Raw genomic sequence first — 20,665 nt, 5'->3', positions numbered from 1 at the left:
GGCTACATTGAATCTTGTGACCATTGCATGGGAAGCAGGACTTCCCAGGGTTCTTGTAGCATCAGACCTTGCATCTGCAGCACAACTTGCAGGAATGGGGGTCAGGGGAAGGCATCCTTCTGGCAGCTACAGCAGCACAACCATATAGTCCATCTGACAGTGGACAAGGCTTGTGTTTTGATTGGCCTTGAGCAGGAATGTCTTCATCATCATTGGTTTCCACTGTTGCCTTCCTAGAGCAGGATCAATGTCTGGATCAATGGGACATTGTTTTCATGGCAGCTTTGTGCTTCTGCCTGCCTTGCACTGTAGGGAATGTAATTTCCCTATCAGGGGAATTGGTTTATGTTACACTCAACCAAAGTCAAGATGTAGGGAGAGCTCAAACACAGACTATGGGTTTCTACTGAGCAATGGCTGCAGTAACCTCTGTAAATGACAGAGGATTTAAGCAATGCTGGTAAGAGTGGTCTGGGTTAGGGACACTGAGGGTGAAGTTCTGAGAATGCTGCATATAATTGAGCAGCTCAAGTCTGGGTCTCTAGGACTTGAGCTAACAGGTTAAATACTGTACAAGAGACAGACCATGAGGTGTCTGCATGTAACAAGACAACTATGCCATTGGTTGAACAATAATGACATATGTCCTACACATGCAATGAGGGAACAACACTAGTGGTGGAAGTAAAGAGCCATCAGATCAGCAAGAAGATGGCTCAAAAAGGAAAGACAGTCCAATGGATCAAACACAAGGTAAAAGTACAAGCAAAGAAGTGAACAAGGGTGAAATGTAACATTACCCCCCTGTTAAGCCTTGAAGTCCCCAACTTCAATCTACTCTTCACAAGGTTCTCCGGTCATATTGCTGATGGTGGAGTTGTCAAAGTCGAAGTTGTTATTGTACAAATTGTCATCCTTGCTCCCAACAAGGGTACAATTGTCCACTACACCAGGGGTGGAAAGTCTTTCTTGTAAAGCCCATCAAGGGCATAACAAAGGGCATTTGGCCTGGGTATGACCAGGACAAGTGGCATGACAAAGGGGACATTCATAGAGCCCACAATTGACATGGATGTGCCCGAGTCATCAACAGACATAACACATCAGACAGTAACATGGATCAGAAGGGGTAAGAGGATGATCAGCCTCAGTCATCAAGATGGGGGATGGAGGTAGCTGGGCAAGAGTTTCAACAACATTCAGAGTATAATCCAACTCTGCTCTGGAGACACCAAAGGCAGTCTCAGGGTCTACCTCAGTTGGGGAGTCATGTGACTTGCAAGGTTGGGGATTTGTGCCAGATAGACAACAGGCACATAGACAGTCAGCTCTTCTAAGAGAGCGAGATGAACAGGAGGAATGGGAGGATGACAGTGACAATGCCAGAGGGGAGGACAACATGGAGGAAACTGGGGGAGAAGTTGCAGTTGAGGGCCTTCTTGACCCAGGAGGGGGAGGGGTGACCAATGTAGGGTACTGACAAATGTTGAAAATGAGATCTGCTCCTCCAAGAATATCAAAAAGTCAAAGGAGTAAAGGTACTTGTTCATAGGTGATCTCGTTGAGGATGGTACAGGCAGGGGACAGAAGTGGGTTTTGTCAGTTTACATATCTGGACAGTTCCTCAAGCCAAAGGGCTTGGATTGTGGCATGGTAGATGAGGTCGAGAGGGGAGTTCTCGTTGACCTCATGGTAGACCATCCCAATGATGGCAGGGATGGTGATGAAGAGTCAGTATGAAGTGATCATCTGATCACTGGTAGGTTGTCATTGTCGACATGTGAACAGAGTATGATGGTGGGAGGGTTCACAAGGATAGGTGTAATGGCAAGGAGGCATTTCGATGCAGAGTCTGTTGATGGTATGAGTCCTTTGTCAAGTGGGTTGTTTCTGAGGAGGAAAGTCTTTTGGGAATTGTTTCTTATATGTGGAAAGCATATCATCTGCATGTTCAAGGTGTGTTTCTTTTTGCCATGAGTTTTCAGAAGAAGGATAACCCTTCCATTTAATTAAAAAGGCATGTCCACAGCTGGACCTTTTATGGCCAACTATCACCTCTACTTTGTATTCTTCTTCTTCATCAACCAAATCAGGAAGTGGGGCTGGGAAGTTTGGTCTGTGGACATCATTCTTGTGATAGGGTGATAGAAGAGAAGTGTGGAAGATGCTATGTATCTTCCATCATGCAGGGATCACAAGGCAATAGGTGATCAGAGATAGGATGTCAGAAATGACAAAGGGTCCTTCTCATTTTGGAGCAATCTTTCTGTTTTCATGGGAACATTTTAAGTTCCAGGCCTTGAGCCAAACTTTATCTCCTTTCTGGAACAGGGAGAAGGGTCATGATGAGCAGTTTTTCATTACATTCCTGGCTAGATCATGTGCCACTAGGGCTTCTTCTCTAGCCTTTTGGAGTTCCTCGAGTCTGGACTGGGTGGTGGGAAGGTGGGTTTCCATGATAAGGGATGGAAGCAGTTTCAGTTCATACCCATACATGAGGTAGAATGGAGATTGACCTGTGACAGAGTGAGGACAGTGGTTGTGCACAAATTCTGCCATGGGAAGGTTGTCCACCCATGAAGTGGGGTCATTTTGGCAGAAGATTCAGAGATAGGTCTCTATTTCTTGATTAACACATTCCGTTTCTCTGTCAGTTTGTGGATGGTACACTGTTGACAAGGCAAGGGAATATCCAAGAAGGGAGGCAAGTTCCTTTGTGAATGCAGAGGTGAACTGAGGTCCTCTGTCAGAAATTATTTTGTCATACAGCCCAAAACAGGAGTAGACTTTCTTGAAGAATAAGGCTGCGATGTCAGCAGTGGAGGCAGTTTTCCTAGTGGGTGTTAAAATCACCCCCTTCATAAGCCCATGGTCTACCATGACCAAAAGAGAGTCATAGCCTTGTGAAAGGGGAAGATTGGTGACCAGGTTGCAAGAGACCTGTTGGAAGGGGTGAGTTGAGGTCGAGGGAATGGACATAAGGGGTGGTGTTGTTGGGTGGGTGTTAACCTTATTTTGCTGGCACACAGCACAGCCTTCAACATACTTGCAGACAAAGGAAGCAAGTCTGGGCCACCAGAACTTGGATGAGACAAGCTGGCAGGTTTTCAGGACACTAGGGTGTCTGGCAGAGGGATGGTCATGGTGGCCAGACACCACAATCCAGTGAAGGGAAGAGTCATCCAGGATATAAACCCAGTTCTTATAGAGCAGCACTCCATTATCAAAATGCCAATCAGAGAGATGGGATTTGAACAGGAGTGGCATATCAACATTTTTGATGGTGCGAAGTGCTGTTTGGACCATAGGGTCTTTCATGGAAGAGTCTGCCACCTTTTGGGTGAGGTTCACGTCAATGAGGTTGACAAACAGTGTCTGTGGGAGGAGGGTTACTCCCTTATTATCTTCATCATCATCAGGAACATGGTCAGTTGATGTGATAACACATCAGGGGCAGCCAGGTCTTTGCCTGGGATGTGTTTGAGTTGCAGATCAAAATCTGCAAGATCAAGTAGCCAACATGCTTGGCAACAATTTAGGTTCTGGGGTGCCTTAAAATAGGTCAGGTTTTTGTGGTCAGTGAACACCTTGACTGGAAATGGTGAACCATGAAGGTAATGTCTCCAGGCCTTCAGACCCCTAATGACTCCTAGCAGCTCTCTATTGTAGATGTCATAGTTTCATTCGGTGGGGTTAAACGACTGGGAGAGGTAGGCACATGGTTGCCACTGGCCATTCGAGTTTTCCTGAAGGAGAATGCCTCCTGTTGCATATTTGGATGCATCGGTGGTTATGGCGAATGGGTGAGATGTGTCAGGCATTTGAAGGGTCGGTTGTGCCATGAAGATCTGCTTCAAGATGTCAAAGGCAGTGTGACACTTCTTCAACCAATTCCAAGTGACTGTTTTCTTGGTGAGGTCAATTAGGGGGTGGGCAATGTCAGAATAGTAAGGTACAAATCTTCTGTAGAAGTTTGCGAATCCTGAAAAGGATTGCATGTCTTTGACCTTCTTTGGGACAGACCATAATTCAGCAATACCTTGGACTTTGATGGGGTCCATGGCAATAGTATTTTCCTTGATGATCATTCCAAGGTATTCTACCTTGGTTAGATCAAAATGACACTTCTCCAGTTTGAGAGGAAGTGATAGTTCTTTCATGCATTCAAGAACTTGGCAAGTTCTCCATTTGTGTTCTTCAGGGTCAGTGGAAAAGATGAGAAGATCATCCATGTAGATGATCAGCCATCCTTCAGCAATCATGTCTTGGAATGAGTCATTCATGAAACATTGAAAGGTGGTGGGGGAGTTGCATAGTCTGAAGAACATAACAGTTGGTTCAAAAAGCCCTTTGTGTGTGATGAACACTGCTTTCCATTGGTCTCCCTCTTTGATATGGACATTATTATAGCCTGATAGTATGTCCATCTTCATAAAGATAGATGCTCCTTTGAGTTTATCAACAAGATCTGAAATGAGGGGAAGAGGATAGGCATCCTTTACTGTATTTCTATTCAGATATCGGTAGTCCTGGCAGGGACAGAGGGAACCATCTTTCTTTCCTATGAAGAAGAAGGGTGCAGCTTGAGGGGACTTCGAGGGATGGATTTTTCCTTCTTGAAGATTTTCCTCAATGAACCTTTTGGCAGACTCTCTTTCAGATGGAGAGAGTGGGTATGCTTTAGCCACCTTGGGGACAAAGTCTTCAACAAGGTTGACTGCATGATCATAGGGTCATGATGGAGGAAGGATTCCTTCAGGGGGTTTCTCAAAAACCAAGGTGAACTCTTTGTAGTCCTCAGGGAGGACAGTCTTCAGTTTCTTTTTATGTTCTTCTTGGGCCAACTCTGTGGCTGTGGTGATCTTTCGAAGAAGACTATTATTTGGATTGGTCTTCTTTGCTTCTTCTACCAGTTTTCCAACCAACATCATGAAGTGTGCATGGATGGTTTCATCTTTGGGTTCTTCATAATCCATGAACTTGTTTATCCCTTTCTTTTCAGTTGGGGACACAAGGTTTACAGTTGGTTCCTTGACTTCAACATAAGAGACATTCCATCTCAACTCTTTTGACCTGTCAGTCTTCTCATTGATGGAAAGAGTTCCCATTCTCCAATTGACAACAGGATTGTTTTCCTGAAGCCAGGGGAGGCCTAAAATGACGTTTTCTGTTCCACAATTGATGACATGGAAGAAGGTCTGATGGACAATTCCTTCAACCCTGAAGTAGAGGGTGGTGGAAAACAGTATTTTTCCCTTGGAATTCTGGGTTCCATCTGCGTTTTTTGCAAGGATGGGTTCAGCAAGTCTTTGAGTGGGGATCTGATGTTTTTGAACGAATCCCCAGTCAATACAAGAGATCTCTGCTCCTGAGTCAACCAGAGCAGTGGTTTTGACAACCTTTTCAGTTGTTTCTGATGTGTAGAGGGAAACTGGGATTTGCATAGTACAATCTGGAGTGGAAGATACTAGTACAGGTGCAACAGAAATGGAACTGTCCTTAATTTCAGGAACCTCTGGCATCAATGCAGAGTTCCCTTTCAAAAACCCTTTCCAAGTGCTCTGGCAATGTTTACCAAGGCGATGGATGGTCCAGTGACTTTTTCTTCATTGTCACTTTCTTCAACTTCCATAATTTTGTGGATTTTCTTTACTTTCTTCTGAGGGGTTTTCCCTCTTTTGGGACATTCTCAAGAGAGGTGTCCTTTGTTTCCACAACTGAAACATCTTCCTTCTTTGATGTGTCGGTCTCTTTCTTCCTTGGAGAGTCTCACTCCATCCACATCCATGGCATTAGGATCTTTTTCTTCAGTGAGATTGTTCTTGGGGTAGAACATTCTCATTTCTTTCCTTCCAGAAAGTTCATTCACTTTCCTCCACTTTGCATCAAACTTTTGTGCTTGTGTATACCACTCAGTGACCTTGGTGGGAGTGGTTTCCATCATATGGATTTGGTTGGCAATGAAAGGTTTGAGTCCTTGTGAGAAGAACTCAATCAATGCTATGTCTTCCATGATGGTGGAATTGGTGGCAGCAGTTCTGAAATCTGTGATGTACTGTTCCACAGATTCTTTTTGTTTCATGGTGTGCAACTTGGTAATGGCTGCACCTGCAGTGTCAGAGGAGGTGAAAGAACTTTTGAAGTCTTTCATGAAATCAGTGAAGGAGCCAAAGCTCAGGGGGATCTTTTCCAGAGAAGTTTTCTGGAAGGTAGCTGCCCAGGAACAAGCAGCTCCTTTCTTCATATATGACAGGGCATAGACAACCTTTTTGGTGTCATTGTTGTAAATCTCTTCATTTACCAAGAGATAGGTCTGTACTGAGTACAGCCAACTCATGGTGTTCTTCTGGTCACCATCAAAATCAGATGGGGCACCAATTTTCAATTCAGTGGGTTTGGTGGCAATAGCACCAACCATTGCCTTTGATGATGAACCGGACATTGTATTCAGTGGTAGAGGTGGGGGTGTAGGAAATGTGATGGCGGGTACTTGTGGGATGGGAGTACCAAGTGTTGCAAGAGATTGGGTAAAGAGGTTCAAGAGGATACCAGAAGTAAATCCTCTATCTGGTTGTTTGGGTTCATTGGAGGAGGTGTCTGTGACAGTGCTCTCCTGTTCTTTGTCAGATGATGATTCTTCGTGAGTGGGTTGCAATGGCGCCCAACATTGATTGTTTCAGGGGATCATGGTGGTGCACTAGTCAGTGACCAATTTGGCCAGAGGCTAGCAGACTTGAGCTTTTGTTATGCTTGACCAAAGTCAAGATGTAGGGAGAGCTCAAACACAGACTATGGGTTTCTACTGAGCAATGGCTGCAGTAACCTCTGTAAATGACAGAGGATTTAAGCAATGCTGGTAAGAGTGGTCTGGGTTAGGGACACTGAGGGTGAAGTTCTGAGAATGCTGCATATAATTGAGCAGCTCAAGTCTGGGTCTCCAGGACTTGAGCCAACAGGTTAAATACTGTACAAGAGACAGACCATGAGGTGTCCACATGTAATGAGACAACTATGCCATTGGTTGAACAATAATGACATACATCCTATGCATGCAATGAGGGGAACAATGCTAGTGGTGGAAGTAAAGAGCCGTTGGATCAGTGAGAAGATGGCTCAAAAAGGAAAGACAGTCCAATGGATCAAACACAAGGTAAAAGTACAAGCAAAGAAGTGAACAAGGGTGAAATGTAACAGTTTATTTTCCTTGTTTTAATTGGTTTTCATTCCTAGATACTTTTTCTACAAGTTATACTTAGATTTTGCCTTTTTGGTTGCTGAGTCAGCAGTAGTTCTACTTGTGTACAGTTTTTTGTCTTTAAAAAAAAATAGATGAGTTACCACAGATGAGAGATGAGCTTGAGCAGGTCATTCCCTGCACCAAGACAGCCATAGAACCCTTCAGACAACTACCAGTATCCAGTCCCAGGCTATAGAAGCCCCTTTTGGCCTACTCTCTCTCATCAGATTTCACCCTTCCCCTCAACCTCTCTCTTAAATCCCTTTTCCTACAGTGCTGGTTCTTCCTTGTCATCCTCCTTCTCTGGCACCTCATCTTCACCCTCATCTGTTGGAGTGAAATGACCCCTGCCCTTACTTGGACTTAGGCACATGATCATGTCGCTTACATAAGCTGTTAGAGTGCACCCATACACTAATAAAATTTACCTAGTCCCTCAGTAGCTTGACAGACTACTGAGGTTCCCTACAGATTCCTCTCTGGGTTTCCCCTCTGCAACCCCACAAACTTCTTCATCATCATCCACCTCCACCCTGTGTGAGCTATCTGCTATCATTTGCTCCACCTCTGCCTCAGTCACTTTCCATTTTCCTTTGTCACTCATAGGCATTTTGGTCTCTTGAGTGGGTGGTGTTGGTGTTGGCACCATGTGGGGAATAGGGAGGCCCAACCAGTGGTAGTCATATTGATGCTTGACAATGTCAAGCCACTTGTGGTTGGTGATGTCAGTTTTGGAAGGGGATAGGGTGGTCTTCCACTCAGGCCATGGGTGCTCAATCAAGCCGAGGTCTTCATGCCACTTTAAGAATGTGTCAATGCCAATGAGGGTCATCAGAATCTCATCCATCCTAGCAATGGGGTCACATACAGCATCCTGAATGCATCAGTTAGTGAAAAAAATGTGATGACACTATGATGCATGAGTTCATTGTTTATTGCCTTGATGGCACCTCTCCACTTTGCAATCTTGTCCACCTTTCCCAGCTTGCTGCTTTCCACAATATCCTTGAAGTAAATTTGAAGGATGCAGTTGACTGCAGCATCAAGCTCAGGCAATTTCTTGAAGAGCTTGCAAGACAACAATGATGACATGCTTCTGATGACAAGATGATGGAGTAGTTTGATGGTGAGAGTGGTGATGGTGATTGGAGAGTGGAAGAGTCAGAGGTTAAAGACAGATGATGAGATATGCAGATGTCACATTTTTTATCCCACCTATGAATGATTCCCATGGCATGATGGCAATACCAGTACAAGTCAATAATCCTGAATGCATATATGAAGCAGAGGCTCAGATAAAAATATGATGTGTTGTTCTGGAGTAGCATTGCTGTTTGTTTTGCATGTTTCCTGTCTGCTCCAATGGAAGAGCCTGGCTCACAGCTACATAGACCAGTGCCTGAGATTCCAACTAAATAGGCAAATTGTCCAACATGAAACACAATTTATAGTGGAAATTCAGATACTCTTTAGTGCAAGAGGTTCCACTTTCTTCATTTCTTGTCTTCCTGGGCCCATCTTATATTGTGACAGGGGGATAACCCAATTATGGATAGGCCTGTCTTATGCAGTGCCAAGGGTTTGTAATCCTGTGATGGACAGATCAGCCTGTCTTATGTTGTAACACTGGTTTTTGTTTTCCCTTATCTGCTGCCTGAGAATACCATGGATGGGCCTGTCCTTATGTAGATCCCTTTGATCTCCCTTTCTGCTGCCTGAGAATGCCTTACATGGACCATCCTTATGTAGATAGCTTGGATCTCCCTTTCTGCTGCCTAAGAATACCATACACAGACTCATCCCTATGTTGTGACAGGGGTGCATCTTGCTAGATGGGCCTGTCCATTTGTTGTGATGATATACATGATACTACTGAAGGGCCTGTCCATATGTTGTGACACTATTAGATGATATTACTGACAGGCCCATCCATATGTTGCAACAATATAAACAATACTACTGAAGGGCCTGTCCTTATGTTGTGACACTATTAAACAACATTACTGATGGGCCTGTCTTTATGTTTCGACAGGGTACATCTTACTGGGGCTGGACCTGCCCATATGTTGTGACAATATAAATAATACTACTGAAGGGCCTGTCCATATGTTGTGATGCTATACATGAGATTACTGATGGGCCCATCTTTATGTCATGACAATATAAATAATATTACTGAAGGGCCTGTCCACATGTTGTGACTCTATTAAATGATATTAGTGATGGGCCTGTCTTTATGTTTTGACAGGGTACATCTTACTGGGGCTGGGCCCACCCATATGTTGTGATGATATAAATAATACTACTGAAGGACCTGTCCATATGTTGTGATGCTATACATGAGATTACTGACAGGCCTATCTTTATGTCTTGTCAGAGGTACATCTTACTGTGGACAGGCCCATCTGTCAAGTCCAGGCCCACTCTGACCAACTCCAATGCTAGTTGAGGTCTGGGGAGAGGTTTGGGAGCAAGTCCGACAGAAAGAGCAGAACTCTGACTAGTGGAGTGTTGGAAGGAACAAAATCTGCCAAGGTAAGGGTGGAGCAAAGTGATCACATCAGGTTTAGCTTGTGTGCTACCCCCTTGCATGATCTCAGCCCTTGTATTTCAGAGGGGGAGTACAGATGGACAGTCAGAGGTAACTCTGACAGGCAGATGACAGAGACAGAGGGAGTAGGAACTAAGTCGATATTTGTACTGAGGAATGATGGAGTATGATACATGCTTTTATACTACCACAGAGGTACAGTAACTGGAATTGGAACTGACATATGGAGACCCAGCAATTTTCAAGTAAAACTTCCTAGATGATGAATGAAGGGTAGACAGAGGGCATACAAACAGGTAACATAGAACATCCAGAAAAGGAAACAGTCCAGGCACTGGACCATGTGGTGCACATGCTGTGGAGTACCTGACTGCGAGCTGTCAGGGAGGAGTCCAAAGGTAGTCACATGACTCCTCAGAGAATGGTCTGTTTGGTCTGGTAGGGGAGCAGTGCAAGTCTGACAGCAGCTGGAGCAGAGACAGCTCGTAACTGACAGAAGTTGGGCAGAGTTGGTGTGTTAGTGAGTGAATGACTGGTGGAAAGGGGTGCAGAGTGAGTGAGGACTTAGGATGAACACACAACCATGACAGTGCCCCCCCCCTAGGGCCTGAACCCCTGAAGGCTGCATGTACAAGACAAGATCAACATGAGTTGATCATTTGAAACCACCTTGACACCTTGAGGATAATGGCTTTAGCTGCAGCAGAGCTCTGTTGGAGTCTGAAAAACTGCTTAAAAACACATGTTAGGGTACCAAACCTTCATCCTTTCTCCCCATCATCATGTCCTCCCAGCACCAGAGCAAAACCCCCCAGCCAACCCCCAGTCATGTCTGTGATTATTCCCAAGTCGCAGATGATGAACTGGTCATCCTTACTGATGACTCCACTGACACTGAACAGGAGAAGTCCACAGAGAAGGCGTGCCGATGAGAGGAGACTGAGCAGAGAGAGAGAGAGAGAGCATGAGGCAGAGTGCAAGGCCAAGCGTGAGGAGGCCAAAAGGCAGAAGGTGGAGGAGGAGAGGTTGGAGGCAGAGTGGAGGAAGAGAGTGGAGGAGGAAGAGGAGGCCTGAAGGAAGAAGGAGGCAGAGAAGGAGGCAGAAAAGCAGAGGCAGAGGGCATGGGCCAGACAGGACGAGGCCACACAAAGGTGAGTGGCAGAGCACTACAAGTCAGGCAGAGCTGACTCGCAGTTCTACCTTCATTAGACTATGCAGCATGGTGTACAATGTCAACACTGCCCAGAGGGTCCCTGGGACCTCTGTGGTGGTCACCACAACCAGGAGGCCCCCCTGTACTTGCTGTGTAGCGAGTCTGACAGTGGGGCAGTGCAAGCCAGGACAAGGCAAGACCAGGGCCTGTGTGCCCTGCCAAAACAAGAAAAAGGTGTGTAGTTGGATAAAAGAGGATGCAGTGGTGGGGCCCTCGCAGAAGAGGGTGGGGACAGGAAGTTCCCAAGGGGAGAAGAAGAAAAGGTCACAAGGGAAGGGGAAGGAGAGAGTGACAGAGATGGAGGAAGTGGATGATGAGCGGGAGGTAGGTGGTGTGGATGAGGAGGAGCCAGAGACACCACATGAGGGACCCTCAGGAGCAGGGGCCCCTTCCTAGTGGGTGGAGTGGGAGCAGGAGCAGCAGCTGCAGGCTGCAGAGAGGTACACAGAGGCGCACAAGAAGGCCATGAGAGCCTTTGAGAGGATGGCAAGAGCAGCAGAGCAGATGGTGGAGGCCATGGAGCAGACAGCCAACAAGTGGGGGCTGTACCATGAGTGGGCAGAATGGGCAGAGATGAGGAGGAGGGAGGACACATGCAAGGCCAGGATGGCTGAGTTTGAGTGCACAGGAGGAGGATGGAAGTGGCCTCAGTCAGAGGCACCGGAGGACAGGGACAAAGGTGTGGAGGGGGACAACAAGGAAGAGGAAGAAGTCAGAAGAGAGCTGGAAGGTGGAGAAGGACAGGAGGGTGGTGGACAGCAAGTGATGGAAGAGTAGAGTAGACTTTTTTTTTTTTTGTTTGTATATTTTGTACTACTATGAAATAGACCTGTGACCTTGTTTGTGATTCTGAGAAGTGAAATGGATAAGCAGAGAAAATTCTAAAGTACTTAAGGTAGTCTGATAAGGGGCAGAGCCGACCCATGGAGGAGGGTTATGTGGGCAGAGTACTATGGTGGAGGTTGACACAAGCCAGGTTTGTGTGGATAGCATTTGTGGAAAGCAGAGACTATGTTGGAAGCATGGTCCAGCTCAGTTGCAAGCAACCAAGAGGTTTCCTCATCAGTGTTCTCATAACCAGCCCAGTGGACTAGATACAAGAGTTGACAGTGGCGGTGATGGTGGTCCACCTTGGAGTTGAGTATCTCTGACACCTTGTACTCAAGGTCACCATTGACATCTACCAGCAGAGGTGGAGGTTGTTGTCAGGTTGGGAAAGGGTTAACCACTGCAGCTTCCAGTTGTGAGACATGGAAGACCAGATGTACTGAGCACATAGAATCAGGGAGCTTAAGGGTGATGGAGTGTGTACCCAGCCTGGCCAAGATGGTGAACAGACCTAAGTACTTTTCAGAGAGTTTTTCTGAAGGACAAGTGGAATGGAAGTACTTGGCTTTGATGTAGGCCTGTTCTCCAACCTTAAACCCAGGCAGAGGTATGCATCTGGCACCCACTGGACCCTGGTGGTGCTGCTGAGCAGCAGACAATTTGGAGCAGAGGAAGTCATGAAGGGTGGAGAGCTCAATGACATAGTCATGAGCCCTTGGAGAGGTGAAGTCTTGGTCAGGGACCACAGACAGGTTTGGGTGGTATCCTTTGTTAGTGAAGAAGGGAGAAACTCCAGTAGTCACACTTGGTGCATTGTTGAAAGCAAACTCCACTAGAGGTAACAACTCAGCCCAGTTGTCTTGTTGGTAGTTGCAGTAGACATGAAGGTACTGCTTGAGGGTCTGGTTCATTCGCTTGGTCTGGCCATTGCCTTCTGGGTGGTAACCCAAAGTGAAGTGAAGACACATATCAAGAGCCTTTCCTAGAGAGCGGAAGAAGTGTGAGACAAACTCAGGACCTCTGTCGGAGGTGACATTAGCTGGCACTCCATGCTTGGAGAAGACATGGGTAAGGAAGAGCTTAGCAAGTTCAGCTGGAGGTGATGGAGTCATGTGGGTGGGGATGAACACCTGCTTGCTTTGAGAGGCAGTCCACTACCATGAGTATGGTGGAGTAGCCATCGGAGTTGGGGAGGTGTTCGATGAAGTCCATGGAGACAGGAGTTCCAAGGTCTCTCTGGGATGGGGAGTTGCTTCAGTAGGCCATAAGGGCAGTGACACAGAGTTTTGCTCCATCCACAGGCAGTGCAGGACCTGACATATTCTTTCACATGTCAGAGTGGAGGTTAGGGCCACACATTAGTCCCTGTGGACGAGTTCCAGGGTGCAGTTTTGCCCAAAATGGCCTGCTAGAGGATGGTCATGCTTGAACTGAAAGCACTCAAAGGCAGAGGTCATCAATGTCAAGGACAGAGATGCAACCATCAAGGCAGAGTAGACCATTCGGAGTCCAGGGACCACCAAGGCTTAGTCAGGGGTTGGAAGATGGCTGGTGGAGACAGGGTCAGACATGTAGGGTGCAGAGATGATGTCAGAGTGCAAGCACTCAACATCAAAGACCATGGCAGCGTGGAGCATGGGTGCCATGAGGGTAGTGGTACAGAGGGACAATGCAAGTTGCTCCTGTGTAAACATAGGGTGGAGATTGTGAGGATTTACCTGTGCATAGTCCCTATCCCCCCCTTTTGGGTAGATGTCCCAATGTCATGTAAGTGCATCAGGTTTGGCTCCCAGGTGGCCAGGTCAGAAGTGGATGGAAAGGTTAACCTGTGAAAGGTACTCCAACCAGCAGGCCTGTTGATGAGTGAGGACCTTAGAGGTGGAGAAATACTCAAGGTTTTTGTGGTCTGTCACCACATCAACAGGTAAGGTGGAACCTTCTAGGTAATGCTGCCAATGGCAGAAAGCCTCAAAGATAGCCAACAGCTCCTTGTCATGGGTATTGTAGTTGAGTTCTGGTGTGGCCATGGTGTGGGAGTAGAAAGCAACTGGGCGGAGTTCACCATCAGAGCAGGTGATCAACAAAATGCCAGCAATGGCATAGTCAGAGGCATTGGTTTCAACTGTAAGCAGAGCATCAGGAACCCAGTGTGTGAGGACAGGAGCAGAGCTGAAGGCATCCTTCAGGCAGAGGAAGGCAGAGCAACACTCCTTGGAAAAGTTCCAAGGAGCACCCTTTCACATGAGGTGAGTGAGCAGAATGATGATGTCAGAGTAGTTGTTAATGAATTGTCTGTAGAAGTTTGCAAAGCGAAGGAAAGACTGGATGTCTCACACCTTCTGCGGCTCAGGCCAGTTGTGGACCACCTGAACCTTCTCAGTGGACATGGTGAGACCAGAGGGAGAAAGAACATAACTGAGGTACTCAACAGAGTTGGAGTGAAACTCACACTTCTCCAGCTTGGCATAAAGACCATGCTTTTGAAGGCAGTGGAGTACCTCTTTTACATGTTCACGGTGCAACTCCACATCCTGTGAATAAACTAGGATGTCATTGAGGTATACCATGACACAGACATCAAGCATGTCTGCAAAGATGCTATTAATGAATTGCTGGAAAGCTGCAGGTGCATTAGTCAGACCAAATGGCATTACCTGCCACTCATAAGAACCATAGCAAGTGTGGAAAGCCATTTTCCATTCATCTCCATCTGCGATGCAGACCAGATGATAGGCATGGCAGAGATTGATCTTGGTATAGACTTTAGTGTGGCTTGGGGAGTCAAGTAGGTTGGAAATGAGTGGCAGCAGATAGCAATCTTTTTTTGTGATTTTATTGAGTCCTCAATAGTCTACACAGAGGTGGAGTGAACCATCCTTCTTCTTTATGAAGAGGACAGGGGCACCATGAGTGGAGGTGGACTGCTTGATGAAACTGTAGCCAAGGTGTGGAGAGCTTCAAGCTCTGGCAGAGACAGAGAGTAGATCATGCCAATGGGTGGAGAAGCTCCTTCCTCGAGGTCAATCTTGAGATTGAACGAATGGTGTGGTGGAAGTTCAGTAGCCTTGTCTTTACTAAAGATGTCAGCAAACTCATGATACTCAGGAGGGACTGAGGAGAGGTCAGGAGGTGGAGAGGAAGTGGAGGACACACAAAGCTTCACATCATCAGTGGAGAGCTGTAAGTGGAACTGTCTAGAGCCAGGGAGAGCACAGGCTCTGACATATGCAGCAGCATTGATGAGTGAGACAAGCAGAGTGGAGAATGGTGAGTCTGTCAGAGGTGCAGACAGAGCAGAGGTTGCAGTGGAAGGTGATGAAGGCACCTGGGGTGTCAGCATTCCCTGTAATGATGGTCTGAATGATATACTGCCCAGTACCCAGTCAATTGATGGATTGAAGTGGGTGAGCCAGTTGTGTCCTAATACCAGCAAACATGAAGAATCCAAGGGAGTAACATAAAATGAAACAGAGTTGACATCACCAGAAGGAAAGCAGAGGGATAGATCTACCTCTTGGGAGATGACAGCATTTGTACTACCATCAAACAAGCAGAGTGGAACTGGTGGGGAAATGGAGGAAACAGGAATAGCATATTTTTTGATTATGGATGGGTCTACAAAACAATGAGAAGAGCCAGAGTCAATCAATGCAGAAACAGCATCAACAGAGTAACCAAGAAGAGTTACAGATGGAAGTAAAGAACTGGGACTAGAGAGAGTGGATGTGTTGAGTCAGATGTCCAGTTGTGCACAGTTGGGATCAACACTTCCTCCAGGCTGTGTGAGCTCCCTGGAGGAGCAGACTAATTTTTTGGCTCTGCCTTCTCCATGGGCAGAGGAGGCAGAGTCCCAGCCATAGCTGCACAGGCTTTGGCTGCACAAGAGGTAGACTGGGACAGTCCTTAGCAGAGTGGCCAGCCTCTCCACAGAAGAGGCAGAGGTTGTTCTTCATCCTATGCTGGCATTCAGCAGAGGTGAGTTTGCCATCCTTGCCCAGAAGATGGGCAATATTGGACTTGGGCAGATCTTTCTGCTTGCCCTTGCCCTTGGCATTGGACTTTGGAGCAGAGGTGGAGGATGACAATTTAGACTTGTTGTTGGAGCTGGAAGGCTACGACTTGTTGGTGGTGGACTTGGTGGTATGCAAGATCTCTGCTTTATGCTCCCAGTAGCATGCATCGACAGTCTGAGTGAGTTTGCAGAGTTGTGTGAGGGTAGAAGGTTTTCCTACACGAGTGATTTCATCCTTGATGTGGTCTGGAAGTCTGTTATAAAAGTGGTGGCAGAGTGCACCAACACTGTAGTCCTTGACCTGTGAAGCCCAGCAATTGAACTCCATGACATATTTGGTAATTTGAGAGCCATCCTTCATAGTAAGGTTCTCGAGTTGTTGGATGGCATCTGCTATGGCATCATGTGGACTGAAATTAGTTGTGAGCTCTTGTAAGAACTTGTGATAGTCATCCATCCAGAGTGGGTGGTCATAATTGTCAGGGTTTAATAGGTCTGGCTCGAACCAAGCCAGGGCCATACCCTTAAGATAAGACTGAGCAAAGGTAACCTTCACTCTGTCAGAGTGGAATGCATGGGGGTGGTCCTGGAAGTTCGGCTTGCATTGTACAAGGAACTCACAGAGTTTCTTAGGGTCGGAGCTGTCAAAAGTGTCAGGCTTACAGACTTTGGTTTTCAGAGTGGAGTCCCCAGTGTGTGAACTAGACCACACAAGCGCATGGACAGCTCTAGCAAGAGCCATGAGGGGATCCTCCAGTGGCTCAGCCAGGTCTTCAGGGATATCCCCATCACTGCTGCCCCCGCTGTCAGGATCACCATCAGGGTCATCAGGGTTGGGTCCATCATCTCAGTTTTGAGGAGATGGAGTATGGAAAGTGGTTGGGTGGAGGTTGGAGTGACCAGCCTGCAAAGTGCTTTTGCCTTCAGTGTGAGAACGGTGTTGAGTGGAGAATGATTGGAACTGTTCAATGATGGAAGGGAGTCGATGCAGATTAGCTAGCACAACAGTGAGGTTCTCAGCAACCTCTCTTTGGGATTGAGCTCAAGTTCTCATAATGGTGTAAGTTTTTCAGAAGACAGAAAACAAGATCATACAAGTGCAAGTATGAATATACTGTCAAGTCCAGGCCTACTCTGACCAACTCCAATGCTAGTTGAGGTCCAGGGAGAGGTTCAGGAGCAAGTCCAATGGAAAGAGCAGAACTTTGACTGGCAGAGTGTTGGCAGGAATGAAATCCACCAAGGTAAGGGTGGAGCAATGTGAGGGCATTGGGTTTAGCTCATGTGCTACCCCCTTGCACGATCTCAGCCCTTGTATTTCAGAGGGGGAGTACAGATGGACAGTCAGAGGTAACTCTGACAGGCAGAAGACAGAGACAGAGGGAGTAGGAACTAAGTTGATATTTGTACTGAGGAATGACAGAGTATGATACATGCTTTTATACTACCATGGAGGTACAGTAACTGGAATCAGAACTGACATATGGAGACCCAGCAATTTTCAAGTAAAACTTCCTAGATGATGAATGAAGGGTAGACAGAGGGCATACAAACAGGTAACATAGAACATCCAGAAAAGGAAACAGTCCAGGTGCTGGACCATGTGGTGCACGTGCTGCAGAGTACCTGACTGCAAGCTGTCAGGGAGGAGTCCAAAGGTAGTCACATGACTCCTCAGAGAACAGTCTGTTCAGTCTGGTAGGGGAGCAGTGCAAGTCCAAAAGCAGCTGGAGCAGAGATGGCTCATAACCAACAGAAGTTGGGCAGAGTTGGTGCATTAGTGAGTGAATGACTGGCAGAAAGGGGTGCAGAGTGAGTGAGGACTTAGGATGAATGCACAAGCATGACACCATCCATATGTTGCATAATACTACTGATGGGCCCAACCTTATGCTGTGACTCTATTAAATGATACTAGTGATGAGCCTGTCTTTATGTTTCAACAGCAGTACATCTTACTGTTGACAGGCCCATCTTTATGTTGTGACAGGGGTACTGCTTATTATGAATGGGCCTGTCTAGATGTTGCAACACCATAAATGATATTACTCCTGGGCCCATCCATATGTTGCCAACTTTGTATTCTAATCATAGATGGGCCTGTCCTTATGTTGTGACCCTCTCCATGTTATGATAGGCAGGTCCACCTTGATGTTGCAACAGGGGTGTAACCTACCAGGATGGGCTTGTCCATGTCTTACAGCAACTCAATATACTTAATTGGTCATGGGCCCATCTAAATGTTTCAACATCCTTACCCACCACAGGCCCTCCCATATGTTGTGGTAATGCACTTACAGGCCTGTACATATGTTGCTCTCACTGTAGTCCCTCAGGCCTGTCCATGTGTACTGGCTAATCTATTTAGGCAGGCCCATCTTGGGGTCTATATAAGTGTTGGTGTTTTGGCACACAGGCTGCCCATGTGTTGTGACTAAATGTGACTACACTATGTGGTATGACAGGGCCAGTGGAGGCTGACAATTGGCCATGTCCCACAGGCCAGTGGAGGTTGAGCCCTACATTGAGTCATCCCCCTGCTGTATGGACCAGCCCAGCTTCTATTATCAAATAACACATGAGTAGGCCACAATCAAATTGTCCCTGTAGTACCTGGAGTGGCCTAGTGTGAGATGTCACCTATCCAGTGGCATGTGTAGATCAGCACTGGAAGTTGGCACAAGACCTTGGCATGCTTTGGGATAGCTCAGCAGTGTAGTGTTGTATGCTATGGCATATGTAGATTGGCACCATGTGGCAATCTGGGGCACATATGCTGGAGCATACCATAGCATTTCAGAGCACTCCAGAGCAAATTCCAGAGTAAACTGTGGCACATGTGCTGGAGCATGCCAGCCACTCCAAAGCAAATGCCAGAGAAAACTGCAGCACATGTGCCAGAGCATGCCATGGCCCTCCAGGGTAAGCTGTGGCATATGTTCTGAAGCAAACTGCAGCAAGCCAGCCACTCCAGAGCAAATTCTGGAGTAAACTGTGGCACATGTGCTGGAGCATACCATAGCATTTCAGAGCACTCTGGGGCATACCATGGCCCTCTGGGGTGAGCTGTGGCATATGTTCTGAAGTGAACTGTGGCAAGCCAGCCACTCCAGAGCAAATTCCAGAGCAAACTGCAGCACATGTGCCAGAGCATGCCAGCCACTCCAGAGCAAATTCTGGAGCACACTGCAGCACATGTGCTGGAGCACTCCAGAGCAGGCCATGGCCCTCCAGGGTAAGCTTCAGCATATGTTCTGAACCAAAGTGTGGCATGGCAGACACTCTGGAGCAAATTCCAGAGCAAACTGTGGCACATGTGCCAGAGCATGCCATGGCCCTCTGGGGTAAGCTATGGCATGCCAGCCACTCCAGAGCAAATTCTGGAGCACACTGTGGCACATGTGCTGGAGCATACCATAGCATTTCAGAGCACTCCAGGGCATACCATGGCCCTCTGGGATGAGCTGTGGCATATGTTCCAAAGTGAACTGTGGCAAGCCAGCCACTCCAGAGCAAATGCCAGAGCATGCCATTGTACTCTGGGGTAAGTTGTGGCATGCCAGCCACTCTGGAGCAAACTCCAGAGCACACTGCAGCACATGTGCCAGAGAATACCATAGCATTCTGGAGCACTCCAGAGCAGGCCATGGCCCTCTGGGGTAAGCTTCAGTATATGTTCCAAAGCAAACTGCAGCATGCTAGCTACTCTGGAGCAAATTTTGGAGTAAACTGTGGCACATGTGCCAGAGCATGCCATGGCCCTCTGGGATAAGCTGTGGCATGCCAGCCACTCCAGAGAAAATTCCAGAGTAAACTGCAGCACATGTGCCAGACCATGCCATGGCCCTCCAGAGCACACTGCAGCACATGTGCTGGAGCATACCATAGCATTCTGGAGCACTCTGGAGCAGGCCATGGCCCTCTGGAATAAGCTGCAGCTTATGTTCTGAACCAAACTGTGGCATGGCAGACACTCTGGAGCAAATTCTGGAGCAAACTGCAGCACATATGCCAGAGCATACCCATAGCATTTTGGAGCACTCTGGAGTAAACTGTGGCACTGACCTACATTGGCCACCCTTTGGCAGTGACCCCTATACATTAGCCAGCCTTGGCACAGCCCCTATCTCATTGGCCTCCATCAGCCATCCTTCAGCAGTGACCCCTATACATTGGCCAGGTCTTGACAGTGCCAAGCCATGTCACACCATGCCAAGCTCTACTGTCAGCTCTGAGTGCCATTCACAGTGTTGCATAGCCATATAGTACTCTGAAATACTACAGGTTGTCTGCAGAATGGCAGAACAGGACAGACACTTGGTAATGAAACTACAGGCACTGAATGATATAGGAAACAATGCTAGTGGCATGGTGCACTACCAAAATGTTGGTAATCAGCTAGTAGACCCTGCTACACTTGTGATCAAAAGTGCAGACACTACTACAGTTGTGGTAATGAAACATGTAGACACCACTAACAGCATACTGCAATACTAGTAAAATAGCAGACACTAATAAATTGTTGGTAATCAACTAGTGGACCCTGCTACACTTTTGGTAATAAAATGGGTGCACACTGGTAATCAAACTGTGGACAGTGCAGCATGCTCTGGCACATGTGCTGCAGTTTGCTCTGGAGTGTCAGCATGGTACAGAATGCTCCCAAACATATGCTGCAGTTTACTCCAGAGGGCCATGGCCTGCTCCAGAGCACTCCAGAATGCTATGGTATTCTCTGGCACATGTGCCACAGTTTGCTCTGGAATTTGCTCCAGAGTGTCTGCCATGCCACACTTTGGTTCAGAACATATGCTGAAGCTTACC

General features: G+C 47.0%; 1 protein-coding gene across 1 annotated transcript; it reads left to right on the top strand.

The window, feature by feature from the left end:
• Window positions 1–18,678: 18,678 nt before the first annotated feature.
• F5J12DRAFT_781329 (uncharacterized protein) lies at window positions 18,679–20,338 on the top strand (the record flags this gene model as incomplete). Its single annotated transcript, XM_051742548.1, is given in 8 exon segments — window positions 18,679–18,763; window positions 18,872–18,902; window positions 18,928–19,076; window positions 19,120–19,185; window positions 19,326–19,385; window positions 19,405–19,500; window positions 19,812–20,065; window positions 20,126–20,338. The coding sequence occupies 8 exon segments, from the start codon at window positions 18,679–18,681 to the stop codon at window positions 20,336–20,338; spliced, it is 954 nt and encodes a 317-aa protein (XP_051602381.1).
• Window positions 20,339–20,665: the final 327 nt, after the last annotated feature.

Source organism: Pisolithus orientalis (genome assembly GCF_024613125.1).
Source record: "Pisolithus orientalis strain OTSU chromosome Unknown F5J12scaffold_7, whole genome shotgun sequence".
In the NCBI taxonomy this organism is placed as follows: Eukaryota; Fungi; Basidiomycota; class Agaricomycetes; order Boletales; family Pisolithaceae; genus Pisolithus; species Pisolithus orientalis.
Note: the sequence above shows the minus strand (reverse complement) of the source record. Positions and strands in the feature narration are given on the sequence as shown.